At 44.1% G+C, this 26,126-nt stretch overlaps 2 protein-coding genes and 1 long non-coding RNA gene across 11 annotated transcripts in view; 2 read left to right on the top strand and 1 right to left on the bottom strand.

Moving 5' to 3' along the window:
- LOC140608608 (uncharacterized) overlaps nucleotides 1-26,126 on the bottom strand; it is a 347,241-nt gene that overhangs the window by 222,551 nt on the left and 98,564 nt on the right. The window lies entirely within an intron of this gene.
- CAV2 (caveolin 2) lies at nucleotides 1,671-9,299 on the top strand. 2 transcript variants are annotated; one of them, XM_072783346.1, is made up of 3 exons: nucleotides 1,677-1,891; nucleotides 2,123-2,310; nucleotides 7,000-9,299. In XM_072783346.1, the coding sequence occupies exons 1-3, from the start codon at nucleotides 1,742-1,744 to the stop codon at nucleotides 7,148-7,150; spliced, it is 489 nt and encodes a 162-aa protein (XP_072639447.1). In that variant the 5' UTR covers nucleotides 1,677-1,741; the 3' UTR covers nucleotides 7,151-9,299. The 2 variants fall into 2 exon arrangements, with proteins under 2 accessions (XP_072639448.1, XP_072639447.1); XM_072783347.1 differs by lacking the exon at nucleotides 2,123-2,310 and having other exon boundaries at nucleotides 1,671-1,891.
- The window catches only part of CAV1 (caveolin 1), a 35,721-nt gene continuing 32,216 nt past the window's right edge, over nucleotides 22,622-26,126 (top strand). The window contains exon 1 of one of the 3 annotated variants that reach the window (XM_072783344.1): nucleotides 22,622-22,892. Coding sequence is in view for 1 of the 3 variants with exons in the window: in XM_072783343.1 (XP_072639444.1) it covers nucleotides 24,907-24,936 (30 nt within the window). In the remaining 2 variants the exon portion in view is untranslated. Of the gene's footprint in view, nucleotides 22,893-24,792; nucleotides 24,937-25,335; nucleotides 25,615-26,126 lie in introns of those variants that run through there. The other 2 variants (XM_072783343.1, XM_072783345.1) reach the window with 2 other exon arrangements.

Raw genomic sequence — 26,126 nt, 5'->3', positions numbered from 1 at the left:
CATGCAGCAAGTTCCCAATACACTGATTTTCAGCAATACTTAACTGCATTGTTACTCCGTCTTAGCAAGCAGCCGGCAACCCCACAAGGCTAAGACCCTTTTGCTTTTGGCAAATTTTCACTGAGTACTTTCCTCCCCAAAGAAGGATCTAAGTCCACCAGACTTTTTTAACCCTTGGAAACATGCAAACTCCTCCTTTCTGAAAGCTTCTGAGGGGCCACTCGGCAGTCTGGCTCCTCTCTTGCAGCCTGGCAGGGGCTTGTTCACAGGTAGTTGTGAATGCGGCTGCATCTTGGAGAGGAAATGACATCTTTCAGCAGCGCTTGATTCAAAGGCAAATTAAGAGTTTTAATTTAGAAGGGAAGAAAGGGGGGGGGGGGCAGAGAGAGGGAGAGAGAGAGAGACCTCCTTTCTGCTCTGAGAGTGCAACACCCCGGGGACGGGGAGCTCACCGGAGCATCTCGTTCCTCGCCTCGCCTCCAGCGGGCTCACACACCTGTGGGCCCTGGGAGCTCGGCAGCTGCGGTGCTGGCTGGATGCTCCAGCACCTGTGCGACTGCCTAGCAATCAGGTGTGTCCTAGCTGTGTGTTCCGAGAGCGTGTAGGTGTTGCAGGAATTTCATTCTCGAGCGACCACTGTGAAGCAAGAACAATTGCTCCCATTTTTAAAAAAATATATTTATGTATTAATCTGAGCGAGGGAGAGCGCGCACCTGCAGGAGCGGGGGGGGGGGGCGGGGTGCAGAGAAGCAGGCTCTCTACGGAGCAGGAGCCCCACGAGGGGCTGATCCCAGAACTCGGGGATCCTGACCTGGGCCACCCAGGCGCCCCGCGCCCAGTTGCTCCCATTTTACAAGGAGGCAGCTGGGTCCCGGGCACACGGTGGAGGGTAGAGCCGCGAGGTGGAGACAAACCTGGGGCTCTAGACCCGCGCTCCTAAGCACCTGGGCGCTTCCCTGCAGGGAGCGCGTCAGCCCTGCGTCGCGCAGCTGCTGAGGATCGCGGTTCCAGGCATCAGCCGGGACCCAGGGGCTCTGCAGCCCCGCGGTGGCGGGGACCCGGGGTCCCCGGGGGCCCGAATGTGCCCGTTGGACGCTTCCCAGCCGGAGGCGGGCTGCGACCCGGCTAAAAAGTGGCGGCGGGACTCGGGGCGGGAGCCACCTCCCGGGCGGGGCGAGGTGGGGCGGGGCTCGGGCCCCCAGGAGCGGCGGGCCCGGAGGGGGCGTGGCGGGGGCGTGGCGGGGGCGTGGTCCTGGCCCCTCCAGGAGCCGGTAGGCGCGGAAGGGGCGGGGCGGGGGCGTGGCGGGGGCGGGGCCTTGACCCTTCCAGGAGCCGGCGGGCGCGGGGCGTGGGCGGGGCGTGGGCGGGGCGTGGGCGGGGCTAGAGTCCGTCCTCGCCCCCGGGAGCCGCAGCCGCCGGGCTGGAGCAAGGCGAGGCGGGGCGGGGCTCGGGTCCCCGACCCGGGAGCTGCGGGGGCCCGAGGTGGGCAAGGCGGGGCTCGGGTCCGTCCTCCGCCAGGAGCCGGCAGCTCGGGCTGGAGCAAGGCGGGGCGGGGCCGGGGGCGGGGCCGGGGGCGGGGCGGGGCTCGGGTCCGTGCCCTCCCTCCCGGTCCCCCTCCCCCCCAGGTCCCCCGCCCCGGGAGCCGCGGAGCCCGCGGAAGGCGGGGCGGGACGGGGCGGGGCGGCGGCGGGAAGGGGGGCCCGGGCCGGGCAGCAGCGGCCGCCGCGCCCCGAGCGCCGCGATGGGGCTGGAGACCGAGAAGGCCGACGTCCAGCTCTGCATGGACGACGACGCCTACAGCCGCCACAGCGCCGTGGACTTCGGCGACCTGGAGCAGCTGGCGGACTCGGGCTCCGACCGCGACCCCCGCCGCCTCAACTCGCACCTCCAGGTGAGCCCGGGGCGGCCTGGGGCGCGGGGCCTCGCACCTCGCGGAGGGGGGGGAGGCCGGGGTGGGGGGGCGCTGGCGGCCCCGATGTGATGTGCCCCGCCCGCCCCGGAGATGGGGGCGCCGCGGCCCCTCCTGCCCCCCTCCCCCCACCCGGGGGCGCCGCGGCCCCTCCTGCCCCCCCCCCCGGGGCGCAGCGGCAGAGGTTCGTGACCCCTGGTCTCGCCCCTGCAGGTGGGCTTCGAGGACGTGATCGCGGAGCCCGTGTCTACGCACTCCTTTGACAAAGTGTGGATTTGCAGCCATGCCCTGTTTGAGGTCAGCAAGTACGTGATCTACAAGTTCCTGACGTTGCTCCTGGCGATGCCCATGGCCTTCGCGGCAGGGGTTCTCTTCGCCACCCTCAGCTGCCTGCACATCTGGTGAGAAGGGGCACCCCGGGGCGCCGGCTCGCTGAACCGCGGGGTCGTGCCTTGCCCCCTGCCCCCCGCACCCCGTCCTCCCCAGGCCTGCTGCGAGAAGAGCGGGCGCCCGGGCGGGAACGGGGGCCAGGTAGGGCCTTCCTTAGGGGCCTAGGTTGGCTGAGGAGCTTAAACAGAAGTGACCTTCCTTCGGGTGTTCCTAAGGCCCAGCTGACGGTGCAGGTGGCGACCTGGGGGCCCTGCTCCCCGCCGCACAGGCTGCGGGTTAGGACTTGTGCCCGTGGTTCGGGCAAGGCACTCAGGTCTTCCATCACCTTCTATTCGGTCACCACCTGTGCTTGGGCGAAAACAAACGGGATCCCCTAGCAGGACGCCAGTGACAGGATAATTGAGCAGGGATGTCAGGCCTGGTTAGGCGTGCGATGGATGGAGGGGCAGCTCCAGCCCTGCCACTAGCAAATGGCAAGGATGACAGCAGAGGAGAGGCCCTGTGTGTGCCATTAAGGTGAGGAATCCCCCACAGAAACGAATGAACGCCCAAGCTGCAGGATAAGGAAATGAGAAGGGCTCCAAATTACTTTTTTTCACCCATGACACAACATGGGGAGTGGCATCAACTTAAAGGGAAAACGAGTATAGAAACCTACTGGGCATTAATAGGATATTTTGAGTGACCTTATTCACACTGAAAATGCATCATAAAACTTTGGAGAACCTTTCAAGCATTAAAAAAATTTTAAAGGAAAGTGTTACATCTACCAAGAAGTTGTGTTGCTATTGTTGTAAAAGGTATTCACTTGGTCCTGAGAGATGGAACATTCTGATCATCCCCCAGTATTGCAACAGTTGTCAAGCTTGTGCTTAGGGCAGTCCTGGCAAAATGTATAATCCTAAATGCCTCCATGTCTTTCTTAATCACTTTACATGGTATTGCCACACCCTCACACCCTAACAGGTATTGTGTTCATTGCTAGAAGCTACAAAATTATTCTCAGTTCCCCTTTACCTTGTAAATCAATTTGCTTTAGTTACTTAACTAGCTAGTTAGCTCAACCAGATAAATGTATTGAGTGCTTAGTTTGTGCTGGGCGCTGGGCGCTGGGCCAAGGATGAGTAAGTTGTAGGGTCTGCTTCAGTTGCCTCAGCATACCAGGGCAGCTGGCTACGTAACAGAAGTAGATGCTGAGGAAAACCCATTGAGGAAGATGGAGGGGGGGCACTGGGAAGTCCTCACAGAGAAAAAGGAGTCTAAAAAGTCTTTTAAATTATATAAAAAAAAAAAAAGATCTGGGCACTTGGGTGGCTCAGTTGGTTAAGCCACTGACTTGATTTCACCTCAGGTCATGATCTCAGGGTCAGGAAATGGAATCCTGATCAGGCTCAGCATGGTCAGCTTAAGGATTCTTTCTCTCCCTCTCCCTCTAGCCCTCCCCCTACTCACACACTGTCTTCCTCTCCCTCTCCCTCTCCCTCTCTCTCTCTCTCACACACACACATAAATAAATAAATCTTTATAAAAAGTGGATAAATAAAAATTCACCAAATAAGGACAAAGAACATCAATTTAATTTGATCACTAAAGATGGAAAACAACTAAAATATGTTGAAAGTGCCAAAAGACTGCCAGGGGAATGAAAATCTTTGCCTTTATACACAAGCAAATTCACTAAGGCCAGATGTATGGTTAGCTCGTATTCTGACATTAGGCACATGGATTTTTTAAAAGACACCTAAGCCAGCACATAAAGTTTTGGATTCCTAATTAACCAAAACCAGTCATCTAACCTCTTTCAAAAATGTGAAAACCTGAGTGACCACATAGCATATTGTAAACTGTTGGCTATTAAGCTGTTTAGAAATACAGAGTGCCATGTGTATGATCAACAAAGCTGGGCTTTCCTAGAGCACCCATTGAGGAATTGAAAACAAAATGGTTTTCATGTTCTAAATAGTGGAAGACCTAAGTAAAGCTACAATTACCAAATGATGCTTCCTTCACCTGGCTCTCCTGAAAACGGAAGGTGTTTTTGTGTGCGCAGTGCTTCCAGTGGTGAATCATCAAACCATTTCTTTTTTCAGCTACATAAAATGTATTATTTAACCTCAGCTTGTTTTTCAAATTACATTCATGCGGGACATTAATATTTAACAATCATCCATTCATCATCAGGCAGCTGTGATTGTAAGTAGATAAGTAACTTCAAACAAAAAAAATGCTTAAAAGTTAGTTTATATATTGATAAAATAGATTTATCATTAATGGGTTACATTCCCATGACATGATAAGACCAGATCAAGGAAAGAAAGGCCTTATAAAAGAACCAACCTATTTGAATAAGCCTTTCTCCTGCACTGTTTCACTCCCCTTCTTTCTTTTTTCTTTTGGCAGGGGGCAGGGGTTGTTTAGTACCAAGACGTTGGTAACGAAAGCTATGAAAGTATTCAGTAATAGATATTCAAGCCACATGACATTATCACAATGGATCTGATTTAAGATTGCTTCAACAAACAAATAACAACAACAACAAACACCCAGAACTCAATCTGGTGATGTTGGATCCTTGGTCAGAAGTACAGGCCATGAGGGACCAGTGGATCGGTTTGACACCATACCGCATTCGGGAGATAGCCACCATCTGGCAACAGCAGATCATTGATCCGAAGGGAATCATATCAAAGGAATGTGGTTGGAGCTCCCTTAACCCTTGTTTTTGCTGGGATGCGATTCAAATAGATGGTCCAACTTGCAGAAATATGATAGTAGCAATTTCTCTTCAAGAAGAGATTTTTACTTTCTTTAAAAAAGCTTATTTAAATTCAATTTGCCAACATAGAGTATAACATCCGGTGCTTTTTAACATAGCAAATTGCTGTGACCATGCAACCTACGTGACACTATACTTAATGCAAAGCTAAGTAAGAGTCTCTTGTTCCAAAGGCTTTGTTATCCAATGGAGGAGTGTGTCATTCTATAAATTAAAAGGTTTCTTTAAGAAGTGCTTGAAGAGCATCCGATCCTCTGATCCACAGTGAGAGAACAACAACTTAAAGAAAATAAAACTAAAATGAGTTTACCATATCCTATCAACTGAAGTCTCAGATGTAAGCAGCTGCACTTTGCTGAACTGGAAAGTCCGCTTTTGTCCTGTGCTTAAATTCCCTTTTAGAACATGGAGATCTAAGAAGCTATGCGATAGAAAATGTCTTAGCCTAAGGAAGAGGAGAAAGTGTATTATATTCTTAATGAAGTAGATTTGGTTAGGAAGCCTTCTGATGTACACTTTAGTTGTATAGTACATGCAATTTGAGATTATTTTCTTTTCACTATTTATTCTGATTTCACATTGTTCTACTTACGCGTGACGGCATCATATGTACATTATAATGACAGCAGCATATAGACGTTTCAAGGGTGCACAGTAAGTGTTAATCCTTATAGCCAATCTGTCAGAGCTCCTGTTCTACCTTAATTTGTAGTGATACACCCAAGGCCATACATCAAGTGAGAAACAATGGGATAAGAAGTCAAAAGTTGTCATCATTCAGCATTCCATTCAACTGTTTAGCTCTGAAACACCCCGTAATTAATTTTCTTTAAAAATTTCTTTTAGTCTTTAGCACTTGGAACAAGATATGAGATAAATATAAATGTGTATACAGTCGATATGAATAATTCAGTATTCTAAAAATATCTCAATCAATCGGACAGATCTTCCCTTCCCTTTCGGCTAAGCACAGCAGACCTTTACTTAAGTCCCGTTTTAATAGTAAACCAGGAAAATCAACCTTACCTCCTTGTGCCCATCCAGATAATAATAAAAATTCCATTGAGGCTACCAACAATTCCTGAGAATTCAAAGATACTTTTGTGCTCGAATATCACTTCCACAACAGAGAGCATTATTCAGAAGATTATAGAGAAAATTAATCAGCCTGAGGAATATGAACATTTGCAAATTATCCTGAGAAAAGACATAAGGAAAAAATAATTCCAGTATAGCCTAGGTTTTTTTGTTTTGTTTTGCCTAAGAGTTCTGACATAATTGCAGGGTTCTTTTAATCCTACCACACAGCTCTACCACACAGTGTATATAATAACTATGAAAAATTAGTAATATTAAGCATGACGGAATGCTAAATTCGGTTCAGCTCAAATCTTTGATAAAGTTCAAGGGTGTCCTCACTCAAAGAGCCTCCATTCTAGTAGGAAAGACAGAAATGGAGCCATCTATTTATGATCCCCTTTGGTAAATTTGAGGATTAGGAAATTTTGTACTTTAGAAGCCAAAGAAAAGGAGTATCCAAGCCAGCCTCGCCCAAGGGATAGGGAAGTGGAATGAGGCAACTGGAAGTAGAACCTCAGGAAAATATGAAGAATTAAGCAGGTTTAATGTTTAGGGGCAGATACATTTACTGTTTTATTTCTTGTTTGCTTTACTCTTTTAGGTAGCATGCCACCTACCGAAAGACTACTAGTGTTTAGTATCTACATGCTCGTTTATTTTTTTAAGCAACATGTCTCTGCGCATCTCATCACTCTGAGGGTCACTGTTTATTTACTTGTTTCAAATGTACAGCCAAATTTAGGTAAATTCGGCCATCATTATATCTTTCCATGCACGTGCAAGAGTCAGCGGCCTTATTTGGTAAAACCAGTAATGCCTACACAAATCTCTTCCTCCATTCCAGGATTATAATGCCTTTCGTGAAGACCTGCCTCATGGTCCTGCCTTCGGTGCAGACCATATGGAAGAGTGTAACAGATGCTGTCATTGCCCCGTTGTGTTCAAGTGTAGGACGCAGCTTCTCTTCTGTCAGCTTGCAAGTGAGTCACGACTGAGCACTTGGACCCCAGGGCTGGAGAGCTGGATACTGTAATACTTCTTTGTTGTTATAATGCAAAAGCACTACTGTTCTGTTCTAAGCATCCCCAACTGTTCTAATTAAGAAAACATTTTTAAGATGGGCAACCACATTTGGAAATGTTGATTGGCAGATCTTCTCAAATAATGCTCTTCTAATTCATAGTCAAGGATTTCGTATCTAACTTTAGAGCCAGAATAATACAGTAGGTTGGCAACACTTAATTTTAAAGGCAAGTCTTTACTTTAGTACAAAAGTACATATTTTATAACGATGAATTTATAAAGATCGAGGGACGTTTCCCAAACACTATAATAGTTTTGTGCACAACTGCTTGTAAAAAATATGGAATTTCTTTTTTTTTTTTTTTACTCTGAAAGCAATGCTTTTTAAATTACCTTTGCAGATAAAGTCATGGGAATACTTACAGGAAAAATATACAAAGATCCTAGAAATTACAGTGACAAAAGCATGCCGTGGTAATAGGAGCTATCAAATATAGGACAAATAAATGTGAAAATAGAGTCATGAACATGTGTACCTTTAAGTAAGGTATTGTTAACCTACAGGTCTATTTAATAAGATGTTTCATTTTACTGTATATTTTGTACTTAATGTAAATGTTGCTCTAATCAGATTGCTTTTAAGTACTTTTATTATATTTGTTATCTTGTTGAACTAATATATAAAATGAGTAAATGTATCTTTCATGGGGAACTTCATTGGTGAGACTGCACTGTCTTGATTACGTAAGCATATATCTCTTCTTTGGGAATATAATGTAAAAGAGCGATATACAGGGCTTTTCTCTAACTTTTCCAAGCAAAATCCTGAAATGTTTCATGAGTGATGCTTTCCTGGCTGTGACCTTAAAAATAATCCAAATCTAACTGGTATTTCATCTGGGAGATGCTTTCTCTCTTGTAGTTAGAAATTAAACTTGTATTCTGCGTTCCTGTTAATGTCTCACTTTACCTTCAAGTAATACTGGTGCTATTTAATAACATTTTACATAAAAGCTATTTCTGACACTTAAGCACTATTTCAACTGCAGTGATTCATGGAGAGAGACTTACAGGAAAGTTGTCAATTTGTTGGGCCCATGCGATTGAGCTACAGACACACACACACACACACACACATGCAAAAACCAACAGATATACCCTTCCAAGATATTGTCTGATATGGATTTTGTTATACAGTATAAAATGGTTCTTATCATTTTTGAACTATAGTGTCCTATTTCAATGTTATGAGTCACTGTTGTTTTAAAAATCTCATTATTCCAAAATGAGAGGCATATACAGAAGATGTCTATGATATACGTGGTTACTATAATTTACACATCTTAAAAGTGTGTAAATGCTCAAATTTCAGAATTATTATCAGAACCTGAATTAACATTCCTTTGAACATCTTCATAGATGACAAATCTTCATTCGATGAAGATTAGTTTTACTTTTCCAAGTTGCCAAGACTGGTAAATATAAAGGATGTCTGAACTGGAATACTATTGGGGGCCAAAGTAAATGAATGATTAAACTATGAAACTCCTATCCTTTTGAAAATAGCTACAAAAGAGACTTCAAAAGTGCCTCTGTAGCATCCTTGAGAGTCCCATGATCATTACCTTAAAACATTACCACTCATTTGACTACATAGATTTTATTATGTTAAAAGTCAATCAGTCTTGTGATTTTATAGTTATACGATAAACTGTACAACTATATAGTTGTATTTAAAGTGTTTTATAAAATATGTGGATATGTTGATTGGCCGAAAGTATTTGCTTACTAAAATATGCTTTTAAATAAATCATAAGCTTAAATCATATCTTTTCCAATAGCTATTGATAAGTTTTAAAGCAAAATATATACACACAGGCATATAACAAAACCCATTAAGTTTTAACAAGTAAGACATATGATTTCCTTATTTCTGAATAGCATTGATTATTGTCAAAATGAATTTTTATTGAGATTTGCCATTAACTATTTTATTTCAAAGATTGAAATTTTTTATCAAGTGGACCCAGGTTTCATGTACAAATATGTTGGTTCTTTTATTTGGGGGTGGGGCAAATAGATGATAAGTATCAGTAATAAACTTTCTAAAAACTCATAAAATGTGTTCATTGTTTTTATTACATTAGATATAAAACTGATCAGTAAAGAACCTTTTCCTAAGCCATTAAAAACCCATAACAGGAAAAAAAAAATACATGAGTTGCTGCTTATTCAGGAATGTATTTGTGAAAAATTATGGAATTAGTAATTTAATTATTTGTTTTCCCAGCACTTAAACAGGTTCCCTATAAATTTTTCTATCACTTGATGAATAGTATACACAATGAATTGTTCACAAAGTCATCATACTTCATCTTCCTCATGAAATGGAAGTCTCTTGCTAATCCTAAATAAACTGATATTTCTGTTTTCAATTTTTTAAATAAGAAAGTAAAACAATATAAATCACATGTACTTGGATAGTGGTACCACGAAGCCAGACTAGAGTACAAAATTATTTTTGGAAAGTGAGTATGTTAAGAGTAGTTGCTGATATTGGCACGGATTTTCTCGTCAGTTAATCTGGAAAAATGACCAACCTCTAATAATAAAGCAGGTGTTTGGCTTTCTAAAACGTTTTTTATATTTTTGAAGAACCTAAAAATCTCTTTTCAACAGTCATCCACTTCCCATTAATTTATTTAGATGCCTTTCTTGGGAAGCTATTAGAGTGAAAAAGGCCCGCCCTCCAGATTAGGCATCTGGACTCCAGTCTCAGCACTGCCATTACTGAGGTGTGTCACCTGCAAGGGGTTTAATCTCAGGGTCTCAGTTTTCTTATCTCTAATGAAGGAAATTAAAGGATCTCAGGAGCTTCCTATCTCATTGCTTTCTGTGACTTTAGTAGGATGAAGACTTGCCTATGTATATGCAAAAACAATCTAGCTGTTCAGACCAGGAATTTTTTAAAAATCACAAATTTCTATCAATTAGAAGGCTGATGTGCTATAAATACAATAATGAATACATTCACTTTTTTTAAAGATTTTATTTATTTATTTATTTATTTATGAGAGACACAGAGAGAGAGGCAGAGACACAGGCAGAGGAAGAGGCAGGCTCCCTGTGGGGAGCCCGATGTGGGACTCAATCCCGGGACCCCGGGGTCCCGCCCTGAGCCAAAGGCAAACACTCAACCACTGAGCCACCCAGGCGCCCCCACATTGACTTTTCAATCTTCAGTCGATTGTGAAGATGAGTATGTGGCTTTGATTCTCCATGACAGGGATTCCTAGATCTTTAACAATTCTGAGTCTTTATTGTTGTTACATTTTTCTCTGAAAATAATGCGGTATTTTCAGAGAAAATTAGCAAAATTAGCAAAATTATTTTGCTAATTTCTATTCTCTAATTAAAATGTATTTTATTTGGACATGTTTCTACCAAAATCACTGCTCTGTCACCATAATCATTGCCACCTTCATCTTTTGCCTAGCCCATTGCCACAGCCTCCTAATGGGCCTCACTTCCAGCCTTCGATATGATCTTCTCCAATCCATCTTCCTTTTCGAAAAATAAAGTGATCTTATCAAAACTCCCATGACGCTCTCCTGCATAAAACTATCAAATGTATGTGATTGCTCTTAGACCAAAATCCAAGCTCTTAAGCTATGTATACAAGGCCTTCACTATCACCCCACTGCTATCTTCGGCCCCGCCTACTGTAGCCCTTACTGAAGTGCCAAGCAGCTCTTGTGTGCCCGACTCTCTCCTCTGTCCCTGTGCCAACATCACTCCTCTCCTCAAGGCCTGTCCCACCCCCGCTTCTAAAACTCCTCCACATCAAGTGCCTCTTCTGTGACTTCAGATAAAATCTTGTGCAGACCCTATTCTCACTTCCCACATGGAAAACTCACCCCATGAAGCCCCTCTAGACTGCTAGATAGATCTTTGAGAACCAAAAACATGACTTGGTCTCTGTTTCCTGAGGTGGCCCAGCACTTGGTGAGCTCAGTCAATATTTTCTGGATGAATGACTATGAGAATAAATAACTGAAGAAAACTAGGAATGATTGCAGAGCTGGGATGGGAATCACATTTCAACTTCGTAATTTTCTTTATTTGCAAGAGAGGTTTGAAACATACTGATTCTAATAAGATTTCCTTTCTCACCATTTTCTCACTCATGAACCATCAGTTGGGAAAACAAAAATGTATATTAAAACATATTAGGTGTATTTCATCCTTTGGGGAAATGCTTTACTCTCAATTCTCTTATCTGAAATGTATTTTCACATCTCAGGGGTAGGAAATACTAGCACTTAGAAGCTCATTGGGAAACACAGTTTCTGGTATTTTAAAAATATTGCTATTTTGGAGGCCTGGGTGGCTCAGCAGTTGAGTGTCTGCCTTTGGCTCAGGGCTTGATCCCCAGGGTACAGGATTGAGTCCCACATCGGGCTCCTTGCCTATGTCTCCGCCTCTCTCTGCGTCTCTCGTGAATAAATAAATTAGATCTTTAAAAAAAATAAAATAAAAATTGCTATTTCTTTCACTATCCTATTCCCCATTTTGAAATGTATAATACAAAAAGATTCTTTAATGGGGTTTTACATTTTAGAAAACCCAGTCCCGTGCATTGTCTCATTTGAATCCCAGGACAAATTAAATAGCACAGTAGAGAAATCATATAAATAATGGCTCAGTTTCTTTAGCTCTCAACATTGTCATTTTAGAATGTTTAAGATAACAAGACCTTAAAGAATGTTAAGAAGGCTGCACATTAAGAAACTAAAAAATAAAAAAAAAATGTAGGTAGTACTGCAGTGAAAAATTACCACCATTGACGTAATTTATCATAAACCAGGATTTGGTATATTTCTTTCCTTCAAGGTATTTATATATATACATGTGTGTGTGTGTGTGTGTGTGTGTGGACAAAAGAAAAGTATTAAAGGAGGAAGGTGAGGATAAAGATATACTAAATATTCAGGCAACAATTTTTAGGAGTAAAAACAAGTCAGGCTTCCATAATTTAATCATCCCCGTTTCCTCTCCCTGTTCAACCCCAAATGGCAAAATGAACAAAAGGGACCCTTTGCTATATTTTTCAGACATTTTCGTATCTGCTCCTCAGCCTTTTGCTTTGCACTATGTCTGAACTGCCACCAATGGCACCTTACCCTCTGATGCTTGTGTTAAGTAAAAGATGCCCCTGCGTAGGGTAACTCTTCCATCTATCAGCTGAACAGTCATCCTTTACTTTATGTGAATGAAGGATCTGAGAAGGGGATACTGAAAACTACATAAGGGACCTGCGAGAGGGCTTTGAGCTGAGCTCCACGTGAGAGTACCAAGGAGGAAGTTGGGACAGAAAAAGGGAAAATAGGAGGCTCCAAAGACACAATCCTCAGCCATCATGGCTTTGCTTTTGGACATTCCTGCTCCAAACCTCTAGTGAAGGGGACAATGGAAAATGAACGAGCATAGAGAGACTTGATGTCACTTAAAGACTTTTCTTTTTTCCATAAAGAAATGTTACTTATGTCTGATTGAATGTAAAGGACCGTGGAAGGGGACTTGAGGGCTCTGCTACTACCCTGTACCCTAAAGATAATGCTGAAAAGCAAAAGGTAAAGCAAAAACTGAATTACAACCTCTGACCATCGGTCTCTCTCTCACCTTGCCTCTCTGTGCTGTTGACTGTTGCCACGTTATCTGTGGCAAAGAAAGAAGACCACGCAGCAGTCAGAGAAATCAGAGGACACCACTTCAACAATTATCCAAAAATAGGACAGAGACACCTATCCGCCTGCACTCGGACGTGTTAGGTCACTCAGCTTGGCTGCACGTTTGGAGAAGTGGTTTTTGCCATTATAGGAAAAGGTAGGGGTGGAAAATGATGAGAGAAAGGAAGAGACATGACTCAGAGTGGGAAACAGCACGTAAGCAAGGGCAAATATTTCTCCCAGACATAAACGCATCAGGAAGAGATCAGAGCAAAAGGTCATCTTTGGAGCATTCTTTTCTTTCCCTGCCTCCGAGTAGCCTGTCATCGAGCACCTGCCAGTAACAAAAGGGGAGGGAAGGGCAGTAAGCAGGACCTGCTTCTCTAGCTGAATGGCATACCAGCTCCAGCCAACTGCTGGCTCAGCTAACTGGGACAAGTGAAACAAGAAGTCTTTTGGAAAGTTGAAGGATAAACACACAATTTCCCAGGGAGGCAAGTAGCAAGGATTAACATGCTTCTTTAACGGAGGGGGAAACTGGTTGGAATCCTTCATGCCTTGTATCACCAAGACAATTCTGATCTCTGGTACAAACACTAACATTTATATTTGTTAAGCATTTATTACCTGCTAGGCATTTATTTAATCTGCCCTTTAATCCCATGATATGGATTTTATCATCATCCCCATTTTTCAGAGGAGTAAATTGATGCCCTGCAGTTGAGGGATTTTCCCAAGATCTCAGTGGGAGTGAGGATTTGAGCCAAGAGAATCTGACACCAGAGTCTAGGCTCTTAATCACTACAGAGATGATTTGCTATTTCTAGCATGTGTGCATAGCTGTTCTAATGATTTGTTCTCCCTTCTAGCCAAATTCTTCTTTTTCATTCATCACTTAGTCATGTCACCTTTCCTGCCCTGAGAAGCACCCTTTTTTTTTTCCTTTCTCTGATCAATGGAGTCAGTTCCAAGTCCTCAGTGATAAGAGTTCCCCCCAAGCTGGTGGTAACTGAGTGCCCTGTACCCTCCTCACTCTGTCCCCTTCTGACCCCTGAGCCCTCCCCCAGCCTTATACCCTGCTCTCCTGAGCAGACGCTTTCCCTTTACGGTCTGTGCTCTAGGCTCTAAACTCTAGCTTAAATGAGAAAGAATATTTTTCAAATATCAGTTATTATTCCTATCTTCTGTAAATTTCATAAAATTTCACTATCTCTAACAAGTCCTCACATGGATCAAAAGCACAATGGTGACATTTCTCCTCAATACTTGACGGCTTGACACGTAAAATATTAATAATTACAGTGATGATTTCTATATACACTAAGCATGCATTTTTCTAAACAGAAGCCACATTTTGTATCTTTTCTCACTTGGTTGGAAATTTCTTGTCAGTTTGTACGTCTTTTAATATGTTATCCGGTCTTGGGATCCCTGGGTGGTGCAGCGGTTTGGCGCCTGCCTTTGGCCCAGTGCGCGATCCTGGAGACCCGGGATCAAATCCCACATCCGGCTCCAGGTGCATGGAGCCTGCTTCTCCCTCTGCCTGTGTCTCTGTCTCTCTCTCTCTCTCTGTGACTATCATAAATAAATAAAAAAATAAAAATAAAAAATATGTTATCCGGTCTTATTAGCAGTTGTTTAGTCTCGGAAATCCCAGGGAAAGCCATATATAAATGTTTTTCCTCTTATAAGGTAATTTGCTTATGATAAATTTTTGAAAGCAGAAAAAACTAGATTGAAGTATACAGTCATATTAATATTAATGGTAGGGTTGTATATTGTCATACTGCTTTTCAATAGGTTTGTACAACTTAAAAATTGCAATAGCAGTGTGTGATAGCTTTTGTATGTCTGTATGTATATTAGTAAAAAGTTATAAATATATTTGTAATTTTTACTACAGTATTAGGTGCTATTGTAGAATGACATTATAGTATTCCATCGTACACACGTAAAAATGTAATAAACATTTTTCTATAGTGATAACAAGTATCGTGATCCCCATACTCATTTCTCCTCCAGATTCTTCACTCACAGGTAAAAATAGTAATTGGGATGCCTGGGTAGCTCAGCAGTTGAGCGTCTGCCTTCGGCCCAGGGCATGATCCCGGGGTCCTGGGATCAAATCCCACATCGGGGTCCCTGCATGGAGCCTGCTTCTCCCTCTGCCTGGGTCTCTGCCTCTCTCTGTGTCTCTCATGAATAAATAATAATTTTTTTTTAAAAAATTAAAAAATAAAACTATTTTTTTCGGAGAGAAAGCCTAAGTGGAATTCTCTTATAATTAGCATAGATACACACCATAAGATTGTGATCATAAATATATTCAAACAAAGGGAAACAGTAAAGAGAAGGTTGTGAAATATTTTTCCTGGAAGAACTTTGGGAATGATGAACGTTCATTTATCTGGGACAGATTAAATGCAGACAGGTTCAATGCTGCATATTGAACTAGGGATTCATTTTAAGATTTTCACGATTTTATGATGCTTCGAGTTGAAGAAATATTCAGAGTTTGAAGGGAATATTTCTCCAGCTTTAAAATCTGCAGTGAGGTCTGCCCAGCATGAAACATTTCATGGTGCAAGATGGGTTTGGGTGACTTTCAAGCAGTCCCTAAGAAACCCCTTTATCTTCTTATAAAGTTAACAGGAGAGTGGTGCTTCAACTCTTCCTACCCACCAATACTACTTGGGTGTGGCTAATGGGGTAGTTTAATATAGCTCAGGACCTTTCATACCAAAAAAAAAAAAAAAAAAATATCTTGGCTGCTACCCATTTTGTAATTCTTGATTTCACATTCCAAGAAGCCTTCAGTTTATAGAAATGAAAAGAACTGCCAGTTCCCTGCGAGCAACTTGGCCAACTTAGCCTGGAGGGTTCCCCCTTAAATGACGGTTCCTTCCATCTGTTTACAAATATTTCTTTAATAGTATGTTTGTTACTTCCTCCTGTGGAGTTGGGATTCCCTGTTAAGTCATCCAGGCTTCAGTTCCTACTGTTCTTCCCATCGTGTAAAGACTCTTTTGGCAAGTAATTGTGTGTGTGCGCAGGCGCGTTGGGGGGTAGGGGACGGAGGGGGAGTTCTCATTTATAGTTCTTACATTGGAAAGTAATATTTGATGGCATAACTCCTACCCCTTAAAATGCTTTTAGAGAATGTGCATTTTCAAGGTTCTCCTAGGTCCCAGCTTCTCAAAGTGTAGATGTGCACGCGAATAACCTGGAGATCTTGTCAAAGTCCAGATTTGGGTTCAGTAAATCAGGAACTGGGCCTGAAATTCTGAATTCTAACAAGCTCTCAGGAGATGCTGATGCCGTAGCTCCCTGGACCGCACTTTGAGTAATAAGGCCCTAGTAGAGCTTGAGTAAGACATAGAAAGAAATGACAATGAAGCAGCTGCAGACAGAGAAAAGAAGAAACTGACAGAGATATTTGGCCCTCTGGAAGGATTCTAGGACCTGTTTCACAGCTATAATCCCCCAGACCTACTTTTAAAACTTTCACATTTCCTCTGAAGTAAGCTGAACTGAAGGCAAAACCAGTAGTGCAGAATGAAGCCCATCCTCTAGTGCATAGGAAAGCTAATGTTGCAATCACAGATTTTCTCTGAAATTAGTGAAAAAACAAACTCACTCATCATATGATTGTAAGAAAGTAGAGTTCTCTGTAAAGACCAAACCACTGAATGAATGGTTAATATGAACTTAGATACACCTTTTAAAGAGTGAAATGCTCTAGGATTGAGCATCATCGCCTCAAAGGGAGTAGTTGTGGAGATAAATCTCCCCCAGGTAAAAAGCAGCTCCTGGTAAATAGTTTATTTACTAGGGAAAGGGCCAAAAGGAAAGAGAGTTTCCGTTGTTATATAATGGAGCTCTGACTTAAAGCCAGGCGGGTTGGTTACAAAACAAAGAGCTTTTGTGGAGGGCTCCTCCCAAATATTTACATTAACTTAGGAAAAATATGGAAGTCTGTATCTCCTTATAACTTTTGCTGGTGTTCGGGGGATAATGTCATTTTATTCTTTATCATTTCATTATCATTGAAATGGAATTTTTAAATTATTTGTTAAAATAAAAGATGTGATGCTCTAATACACTGTTTATTTTTATTCTAATATGCTATTAAAACACTCCTGGTAAAAAAATCACTCTACTAGTATATTATAAAATGGTAAATATTGCAGATATGCTACATAACATTATATCATATCGTATTATATTTTGTCCTATTAGGTTTTCTAAGTTATACTTTGTTTTGTTTTGTTTTTTCTAAGTTATACTTTGAATGACTATGGAGTTTCCACACTTCTAAAGGATGGCCATAATTTTGTTTTGCTTGAATAGGAGGAAATGTAGTCATTATCTGCATATCTAAACATTCTACTTCTCTCAATTAGATGAAATGTAGTAATCTGGTTCATCACTTGATCCCAATTTTTCTAAAAATTGCTATGCCCAATTCTCACATTTAATATTTTCAATGTTGGATTAGATAAAACTGTGATTATTATTTTTATTATTGATATAAATCTATCTAGATGACAAGATGAGCCAAACATTTATTTACCTTTCAGTTCGTGCTTTCTGAATGCATTATCCTTAGGTTATATTACTATTTGGCTCTAAGTTTGGACTAAGATTTTCTCTTTTTAAAGAATGCTAGGCCAGGGGCACCTGGGTGATCCAGTCGGTTAAGCATCCAACTCTTGATTTCATCTCAGGGTCAAGAGATCATCAGATTAAGCCCCCCAAAATCCGTGTGCGATTTTCTCTCCCTCTGCCCCTCCCCTCCCCTATCTCTCTCAAATAAAGAAATCTTTGAAAGAAAGAATGCTAGACCAAATCTTTAAATAAATAAATAATGCTGGATCAGTTATTTTGTTAAGGCTATTATAATCCAGTTATTAAAATAGTCAAAATAGGTAGATAATCTAATTTCATAGCAGATAGTTTGATTTCTTATGTCTTTATAATGAGATGATAAATTGAACCTGGAAATCTTCATGGATCCAAGCACAAATTAAAAAAAGAACTCAATGTGATTTGTATTTGCTTATCATTTAGCATTTTCTCAATATTTAAATTTACTTTTAAGATGACAAACCAGACTGTTTTTGTGATTTTGCTTTTATATATTTTTTTAAGATTTTATTTATTTATTAATGAGAGACACAGAGAGAGAGAGAGAGGCAGAGACACAGGCAGAGGGAGAAGCAGGCTTCATGCAGGGAGCCCGAGGTGGGACTCGATCCCCGGTCTCCAGGATCACACCCTGGGCCGAAGGGGGCACTAAACCGCTGAGCCACCCAGGCTGCCCTGCTTTTAATATTATTTATAAAAAAGTATCTCAAAGAAAATATTTTATAAGTAAAAGAAAATGTAAGGAAATAAGTTTTGAACACCTACTTTTAGAGACAATATTTTGCTACATTCTCAAAGAAAACCAAAAATTTTATCAGAACAACAATAAAATCCAAAACAATAATTCAAAATAATAATAATGGTGATGCCAATGATAACAAGATGATGGCCTAGTGTTTTGAAAGTAGGATAAATTGTTAACTGTCTGGAAAATCACATTCTGTGTTAAGGCAGGAGAGCGCATCTTATGACCTGTCTAGGTCCCTCTCACTGACGTCCTCTGTCAAGTATCATATGTAAGAATCTTCATACAGGGCAGCCGAGGTGGCTCAGTGGTTTAATGCCTGCCTTCGGCCCAGGGTATGATCCTGGAGACCCGGGATCAAGTCCCACATCGGGCTCCCTGCATGGAGCCTGCTTCTCCCTCTGCCTGTGTCTGTGCCTCTCACTCTCTCCCATGAATAAATAAATAAAATCTTAAAAAAAAAAAACAAAAAAAAAACTTCATACAGAAGTTGGCATTTAAGATTAAGAGATTTTTTTATCAATTACTTATTGGGAAGATTTTTTAATAAACTATGTATAGCTTTATGGGAACTAAAAGACAGCAAAAGGGTATATCTCATAAACTAGATTAAAACATGGAAAACTGAACCCAAAAACCAGTCCCTAACGATGAATACACTGAATGTAGATTTGGGATCTTTACGCCTTCCTGTATTCACACCCTGCCCTGGCCTCATTGATGAAATTCACTTCCCAACCCTTGACTTTGGCCTAGGTCACGTGACTTACCTTGCCCTACAGAATGGGGCAGTGTCATTTCCAGGTCTAGGCTTCCAGGAACCTATGGCATATTTTTCCTCTTCCTTTTTTGTATCTGCTACTTCTTGGATCATGAGAAGAATCTTCCGCAATAGCTTGAGGGTCCAAGGAGCACAGAGATATGGAACAGAGCCAGCACAGACTTACAGTGAAAAGCAGAGCTGCCCCAGTGGCCCTAGCCTACATCAACTGAGCCCCAGCCCACCCAACCCATAGGTCTGTGTGAACGAACGGTTGTTCTTGAGCTACTGAGTTTTGTAGTAGTTTATTGATGCCAAATGATTGTAGCACTAATTGATTGATACACCCTAAAATTCAGTTTTAAAATATGTAGTGGATATATGATGACAAAAAAGTGTTGTTTCACATCATCTTTCACTTTTAATTAGCTATTGTGATATCACTCAGACATAGCCAGAAAGCCTCATCCACACTGATTCAGTGTGTACAACTATACCTTTACCAATTTTAGTTAGGACACCAAGAAGAATTGTACTTTTCTACACAGGATTTGCTATCCAAAAGCTTTCCCAAGAATTAATCTTATTTCAATAATATTAAATAACCAGTCAGATTGGTTTGGTCTTGGATAACAAAGCATTTGATAAGAAAATTGGAAAGTAAACTGACATGATAGCTAAAGGCCAGATATATTATTCCACTATCAATATTTTGAGTTAATTAGAAGGATAAAAGCCTTAACACAAGGTTATCAATGAAATATAAATAAATGTAAATAATGGCTATCAATGAAATATTAAATATTTAAAATTTGGATTTAAGGGTTTGTTATAATTCAGAAATACCAGATAGAGCTTATCAGATGTTTCTGGCAAAATCTTGGCAGGATTTGGTTGAAGGAAAAAAAGAAAACTTAATGATGACACTTCTGATACGTTAACTTACGTTCTTTTCTAGTAGCCCCTGGAGCACTCCCCTACCCCACCCACCTCTAAGCCTAGGGAAGGATCCTTACAGCAGAAAAGCAGAGATAAGGCTTTTCTTGATTCCAAAACCCCTGGTGAATGCCTGGGGGAATTCAGGTCACACAAAAATTGTTGGGTGATATGCAAGCATGGCTTCCTGTGCAAGGGGGAGGAAATTGGGAAAATAAGCAAAAAGATTTTTGACATATGTGTGTCTTTAGCCAAGGCTCAGATAAATTAAGAGGATATAATCGCTAAGACAGTTGTGCCTCCTGTTTCTGAGTAGGGCCTGTGGAGATAGCAACCCCTAGAGTTTCTCTGTACCCCGGCAGGGCATTTCTTCTCTGCAGCACCTTCACCATGGGTGGCTCCAGGCTGCTACATCAGGCCTGCCCATTCAAATGTATTAGATGTAAATAGAGGCCCAATTAAAAAAAAAGCAAAAACAAAAAAAACACAGAAGTAGCAAAAAGTGTCTCTGGGCCTAAAGAGCATTTTGAATGAACATGAAGGACAGAGTAGCAACACCCTGAATGGACCAATGATTGAAGATAGACAGGATGATGATGTACCTATCAGCAGATCCAAGATGCACAGCGAAGGAAGAGACTCCTCCCCAGACCCACCCTGAGATTCCGTAGCAATTCAGAAGCCCCTGGGAAGTAGGTGCAATCCCAGCAAAATGGCAGAAAAGTTTCTGCCACCTGAAGGTATGGGGGGCGGGGGGGGGGGGGTGAAAGAAATTAAGCTCTGTTACAAAAAAAGAGAGAGTTACATCTCACAAGGGATTTCAGTAGTAACCATGTTTTCTACTTTTAAAAAATCTGAAGCAAATATGGCAAAATGATATTTGATTATACAATTTGCCGTATCTTGGATGGTTAAGCTATGTTACAAGAAAAATACTTTAAAATATATTTATTTTGATTCTGAACCTGTAGGCTGAAATTTGTCCCTACCCCTAGCATCTGTTAAGACTTACGCAGTATCTTCTGTGCTTTAAGTGCATCACCTCATTAAATGTTCATGGCACCGCTAAGATGTCAATATGTGTTCCGTTTTACAAATAAGCGGAGTGAAGTTAATTTAAAAAAAAAAAAAAACTGGATGAAAAAAATATTTTCTCATCTTTTCAGGAAGATTTTTGAATGTACAAATAGTTGTTTGTTCTTTTTTAAGAAAATAAATAGAAAAAAATATTTAAAATACTCAAAATGGAAAGGCACAACAAGGAAGAGTCCAGGGGACCACTTCAAGCCAGAAGAGGGATAAAAAGGGATCAGAGGATTAGCCAGATTTTCATCTAGAAAGCTAATTTTTTTCCATATATAAATGGAAGGATGGAAGAAGGTAAAGCAGGTATGGGAAGAAGGCCTGAATGGAATTCAGTAGAAGGCGTGTGAGGTGGTGATGCTGAAAAACAGGATAAATGTTCAGCTGAACACAGAGCTTGTAAAAATGTTGGTATTTATGCATGTAAATAGACACCCTCTGAAATGTTCCCTCTTCCCCTTCTGACTTTCTCCTTAAGGCCCCCAACCTTCCAATGAGCAACTCACTAGCCAGCGGGACTCCAAGGCTCCAGAGCTGTGACCCACGTTGGGAACGCCAGCTGGGTGCTCTGTCACCCTGGTTGTTATTCTTTCTATATCACACTTAGGGGTAGCTGTAATCTCTTTTCTGAACTCACTGACAAAGTCATAGTTGGGCAGTCTTGGGCTTCTCGGTGTTGATAAACATTGGAAAGGTTCCTGCTTCTTAAAACCACCAGTATCACTGTAAGCAGTCAAACCTTGGACTTCTAATCCTAGAGTGGAAATCAGCTGAAGCCAGTTTAGCGTAAGAGGACCTGGGGTGGTGGGGACCTGAGAGGTTGGGGAGCAGGGGCTGCAGAAGATAAGAGAACACAAAAGGCAACTAACTTCACAATTTTACCGTGAGTAGATCTCCCCAGGTTACTTAAGAATCCTATGTCCCAGAAACTACTAACAGGAACTCTAGTTATTTATCAACTTTAAAATGCTCCTTACTCCCGCAAAACTCTTCAAGAACAAATCATTTTTATGTATTTATTTATTTTTTCTTTTTTATGTATTTAGACTTCAATCTCCGCATCTCTAAGACAACTGATTTGGATGAATGGTGTCCCTTTTAGCTCTATATTTTTAGTAACCTATAAAGCATGAGCTGCCCTTTAAGGTTGCTTCTTTAAAAAAAAATAAAGGGGGGGCAAATAAGTCGCCATGTGGTCATTTTTTAGTAAATGATTTGGAGAAATTTATTAACTTGCCTCCAAGCCTAAAGTTATCTTTAGGGGTATCGAAGAAAAACTATTTTATTCATTATATCATCTATCCATTTCAGATCTTATACCTACGCTAACAACATTATTCATCTTTATTTCTCATGAAGGTGGAGCCAATTCTTCAATTCAGCTATTATAACCAGAATACAATCTGTTTCTTTTTGGGTCTAACTTCTTGTTGAGGCAGGTTAACGAAGAGTTTGTGGTTTTTCCTCTCATTAGGAATTCATTTTGGCATTGACAACGCTTCACTGATCATTATGATTCCGGGCGCTGCTGTTGATTTGGCTTCGCCATGGACCTGCCTGGGTTGAGCTCGTTAAGCATTCACTCACAGGCCTCCCCGGAAAGTCCATTCCTTGCTGGAATGCAGGACACACTCTCTCCCTGTTCCTGTTGACTTTTTTCACAGTCAAGATTACTCATCGCAGCTGAAGACTGAACAACAATAGATGGGAAACGGTTTCCACATTTTTCCATTGGCCATAACCACAACTGCTTTGTAACCAACGCTCATGAAGGAAGAGCTAGATGAACAGCAGTCCTCCAGCAACCGTCAGAGGTAAGCGGGGCACCGCACAACCCGGTGACCCTGACACCACTCTTTGCTAGCATGTCATGCTTCTTCACACACAATATGTTCAAAGAATCTACAAGTGGATTTTGGCAGAAATAAAAATTTTAAAGCCCAATTGTTAGAAGATCTTTAGAGTTCTAATCATGACTAGCCGGCATAATTAACGCCAACGTTTGTAACATTTCCCCTGCCATATAATTGAAACTGATCTTTAAAAAAAAAAATTGAAAAAAATTAAAAAATTAAAAATTGGCGCAGCCCGGGTGGCTCAGTGGTTTAGCACAGCCTTCAGTCCAGGGTCTGGTCCTGGAACCTCTGGATCGAGTCCCACATCGGGCTCCCTGCATGGAGCCTGCTTCTCCCTCTGCCTGTGTCTCTGCCTCTCTCTCTCTCTCTCTCTCTCTATGTCTATCATAAATAAATAAATTAAAAAAAAAAGAATTTAAAGGTTGTATTGCTTTTTACCACCAACAATAGCCTGTCCTTTATAGTTCTTTTACAGTTCCATATATTCTAACTAGATAATCAATTCCAAGGGTCCCATCCTCTATTACCCGTTCTCCTCCTCCTTTTGTGCCTCCGCCTTTATGGACAGACCACCAAAATGTTTCCTGTAACCTGTGCCCCTTCAGATAGATTGTCAGATTTTCTATTTCAAGTCCTGATTTTACTTTTTTTAAATTTTTAAAATCATTTTTCTAATTTTACTTTTTTAATTATTACTTTTTATTTTTTTAAAAAAAGATTTTACTTATTTATTAATGAGAGACACAGAGAGAGAGAGAAGCAGAGACACAGGCAGAGGGAGAAGCAGGCTCCATGCAGGGAGCCTGATGCAGGGCTTGATCCTGGGTCTCCAGGGTCAGGCCCTGGGCTGAAGGCGGCGCTAAACCGCTGAGCCACCCGGGCCGCCCCTCTAGTTCTCCTTCTGATTGCATATGGAGCCACAGGCCAAAAGACAGTGAATTTCTTGACTTCTCCATAGCCCAGATGTAAAACTACTGCTTATTGTTCCATTCACCTTAGGCGTACGCTTTATAAAAAGATAGCAGCCGCACATTCAGGAATAGAGAAAACATTTGCAAATAACTGCTAACGATTTGCTAAACTTCAGATCGGTTCCTAGAAGAACCGGGTCTCCTCTAACGCACGGGCAAGTGCATTAGAAAAAAAAAAAAAAATAGAAAAAAAAATTAGAAAAAGTGCAAAGAAAAAGTCCTCTATGACAAACTTGAAGCTCCCACTAAATATTCCTACAACTGTAAATATTTTTACGTCTTTTGGAAATGTGGCACAACGTGTGGGCATGAGTTTCCAGAAAGTTCCAGAAAGATGGGCGAAGCCTGCCATTCTCGTTTGCTTCAGAGGGTTGGGGGGCAGGGCAGGGGGGGCTTTCAGAAGCGGCGGGGAAACTGGAGTTCCGCGTGTCTGTGTGTCCTGTCCGGGGCCGCCAGGTGTGAGCCGGCGCGTCGCCACCTGCACCGCGCGCGCACGTGTGCTTGCTCGCCGTCGGGGGCGCATCGTGCCCAAAAGTCCTGCGCCCTTTTTCGTCCCTTTCCTCCCGGTGACAGTGGGGGAGAGCTGGGCGGGCGGGGATGGGGGCGGGGAGGCGGCTTCTCCGCGGGCAGATGCGCGGGGAGGAGCGCGGGGAGGAGCGCGACGCCCCGCGCCAACCCCGCGCCCCCGCAGGACGCCGCCGCGAGCCCCCCGGGGACGTGCGCCCCAGGTCTAGGCCACCCCCGCGGGGCGCTCCCCGCGCGCTCCCCGCCCCGCGCCGCCGAACCCCGGGGATGTGCCCGGACCCGGCGCGCAGGTCCCGGCCGGGCGCTCGCGGCAAGCCCCGGGCCCGCGGCCAGCAGGCTCCCTCCCAGCCGCCGCCCCCCGCCTGCGCCTCCCCGCCCCCCCCCCCCCCCCTGCACAATACAAGATCTTCCTTCCTCGGTTCCCTTGAATAACAGCCCAGGGAAACCTCGGAGCCTTCACCCAGCCACCGGCCAGCATGTCTGGGGGCAAATACGTAGACTCCGAGGTAGGCTCGCGGGGTGCGCGCGGGGAGCCCCCGGGGCGCCCCCACCCCCACCCCACCCCCACCCCACCCCCCGCGGTCGGCCGCCGGGCGCTCCCCCGGCGCGGGCACCTCCGAGGAATGGGCCTGGGCGGGGAGCTGAAGAGGGGGCAGGAATGTCGTCCAGGCTGCTCTTCGGAAAGGGGGGCCGGCGGGCCCTAAACCAGAGGGAGGCTGAAAGTGGGGGCGGGGGGCGCCCCGGGGTCCCGAGATGGGGACCAGAGCACGCTCCTGGGTCGTGGGCGGGCCCGGGGCGCTGCTTTAGGTCGGGACCCGCACGGCCCAGCCCCTGCGCGCTGGGGGGCTGCGATCGGGGACGCGGGGTGCGCCGCCATCCCCCCGCGATCCGGGGGACCGTCCCCGCCGCTCCGCCAGGCGCCTGGACCGGCTGGCACCGCCCGAAGCCCTCGGGCCGCCTCAAGAACCCTTCCAGCATCGCGGCGCCCGGCGGGGTGTTTGCAGAGGGGGGACCTCCCCTCCCCTCCCCTCCCCTCCCCTCCTGTCCCTGCCCGCCCTCCCCTCCCAGTGCCACCCCTCGTCCGCGCGGGGATCTCGCTCCCCAAACTCGCCCTCCGCCCCGCGCCCCGCCGGCGGCCTAGGAGGGACCTGCGGGAGGTCGGGGAGGTCGGGGGCGCCGGGCAGGTGCGAGGTCGCGGTTCGGGGCGGTTTGCAGGGGGGCGGGGGGCGCGGAGAGTGCGGCGAACCAGCAGGTGTCGGGGAGGTGCGGCAGAAAGGGGGCAGAAAGGGGGCCCCTCCGGGGGGTCCCGGGGGCTCCAGCGGGCCCGAGGGAGACGCCGGAGAGCTTCTGGAGAGCAGGGTGGGGGAGGGGCGCCCCGCATAGGGGGACGGGTCCCCGCGGTCGCTGGGGGGCGCGCGGGGCGGGCGCGGGCGGGGGCGGCGCGGGTGCGCGCTGACCCCTGGCGGCGGGCGGCGGAGGCCGGGGCTCCCCGCGGGCACCGAGGGGTGTGGTGTCCTCGCCTCCATCCTCTTAAGCGCCGGCGGCGCCCGAGCGGCCAGTTGGCGGGCGACCTCCAGGGCCGCCGCACCGCTCGTTTTCCTTTTTGACATTTCCTTTTTGACATTTCCTTTTTCTGGCATTGCCTTTTTTGACATTTTCTTCCCATCTCCGCCCCCCCCTCCCGCACCCCGCCGTC

Source organism: Canis lupus, chromosome 18 (genome assembly GCF_048164855.1).
Source record: "Canis lupus baileyi chromosome 18, mCanLup2.hap1, whole genome shotgun sequence".
NCBI classification, from domain to species: Eukaryota; Metazoa; Chordata; class Mammalia; order Carnivora; family Canidae; genus Canis; species Canis lupus.
Note: the sequence above shows the minus strand (reverse complement) of the source record. Positions and strands in the feature narration are given on the sequence as shown.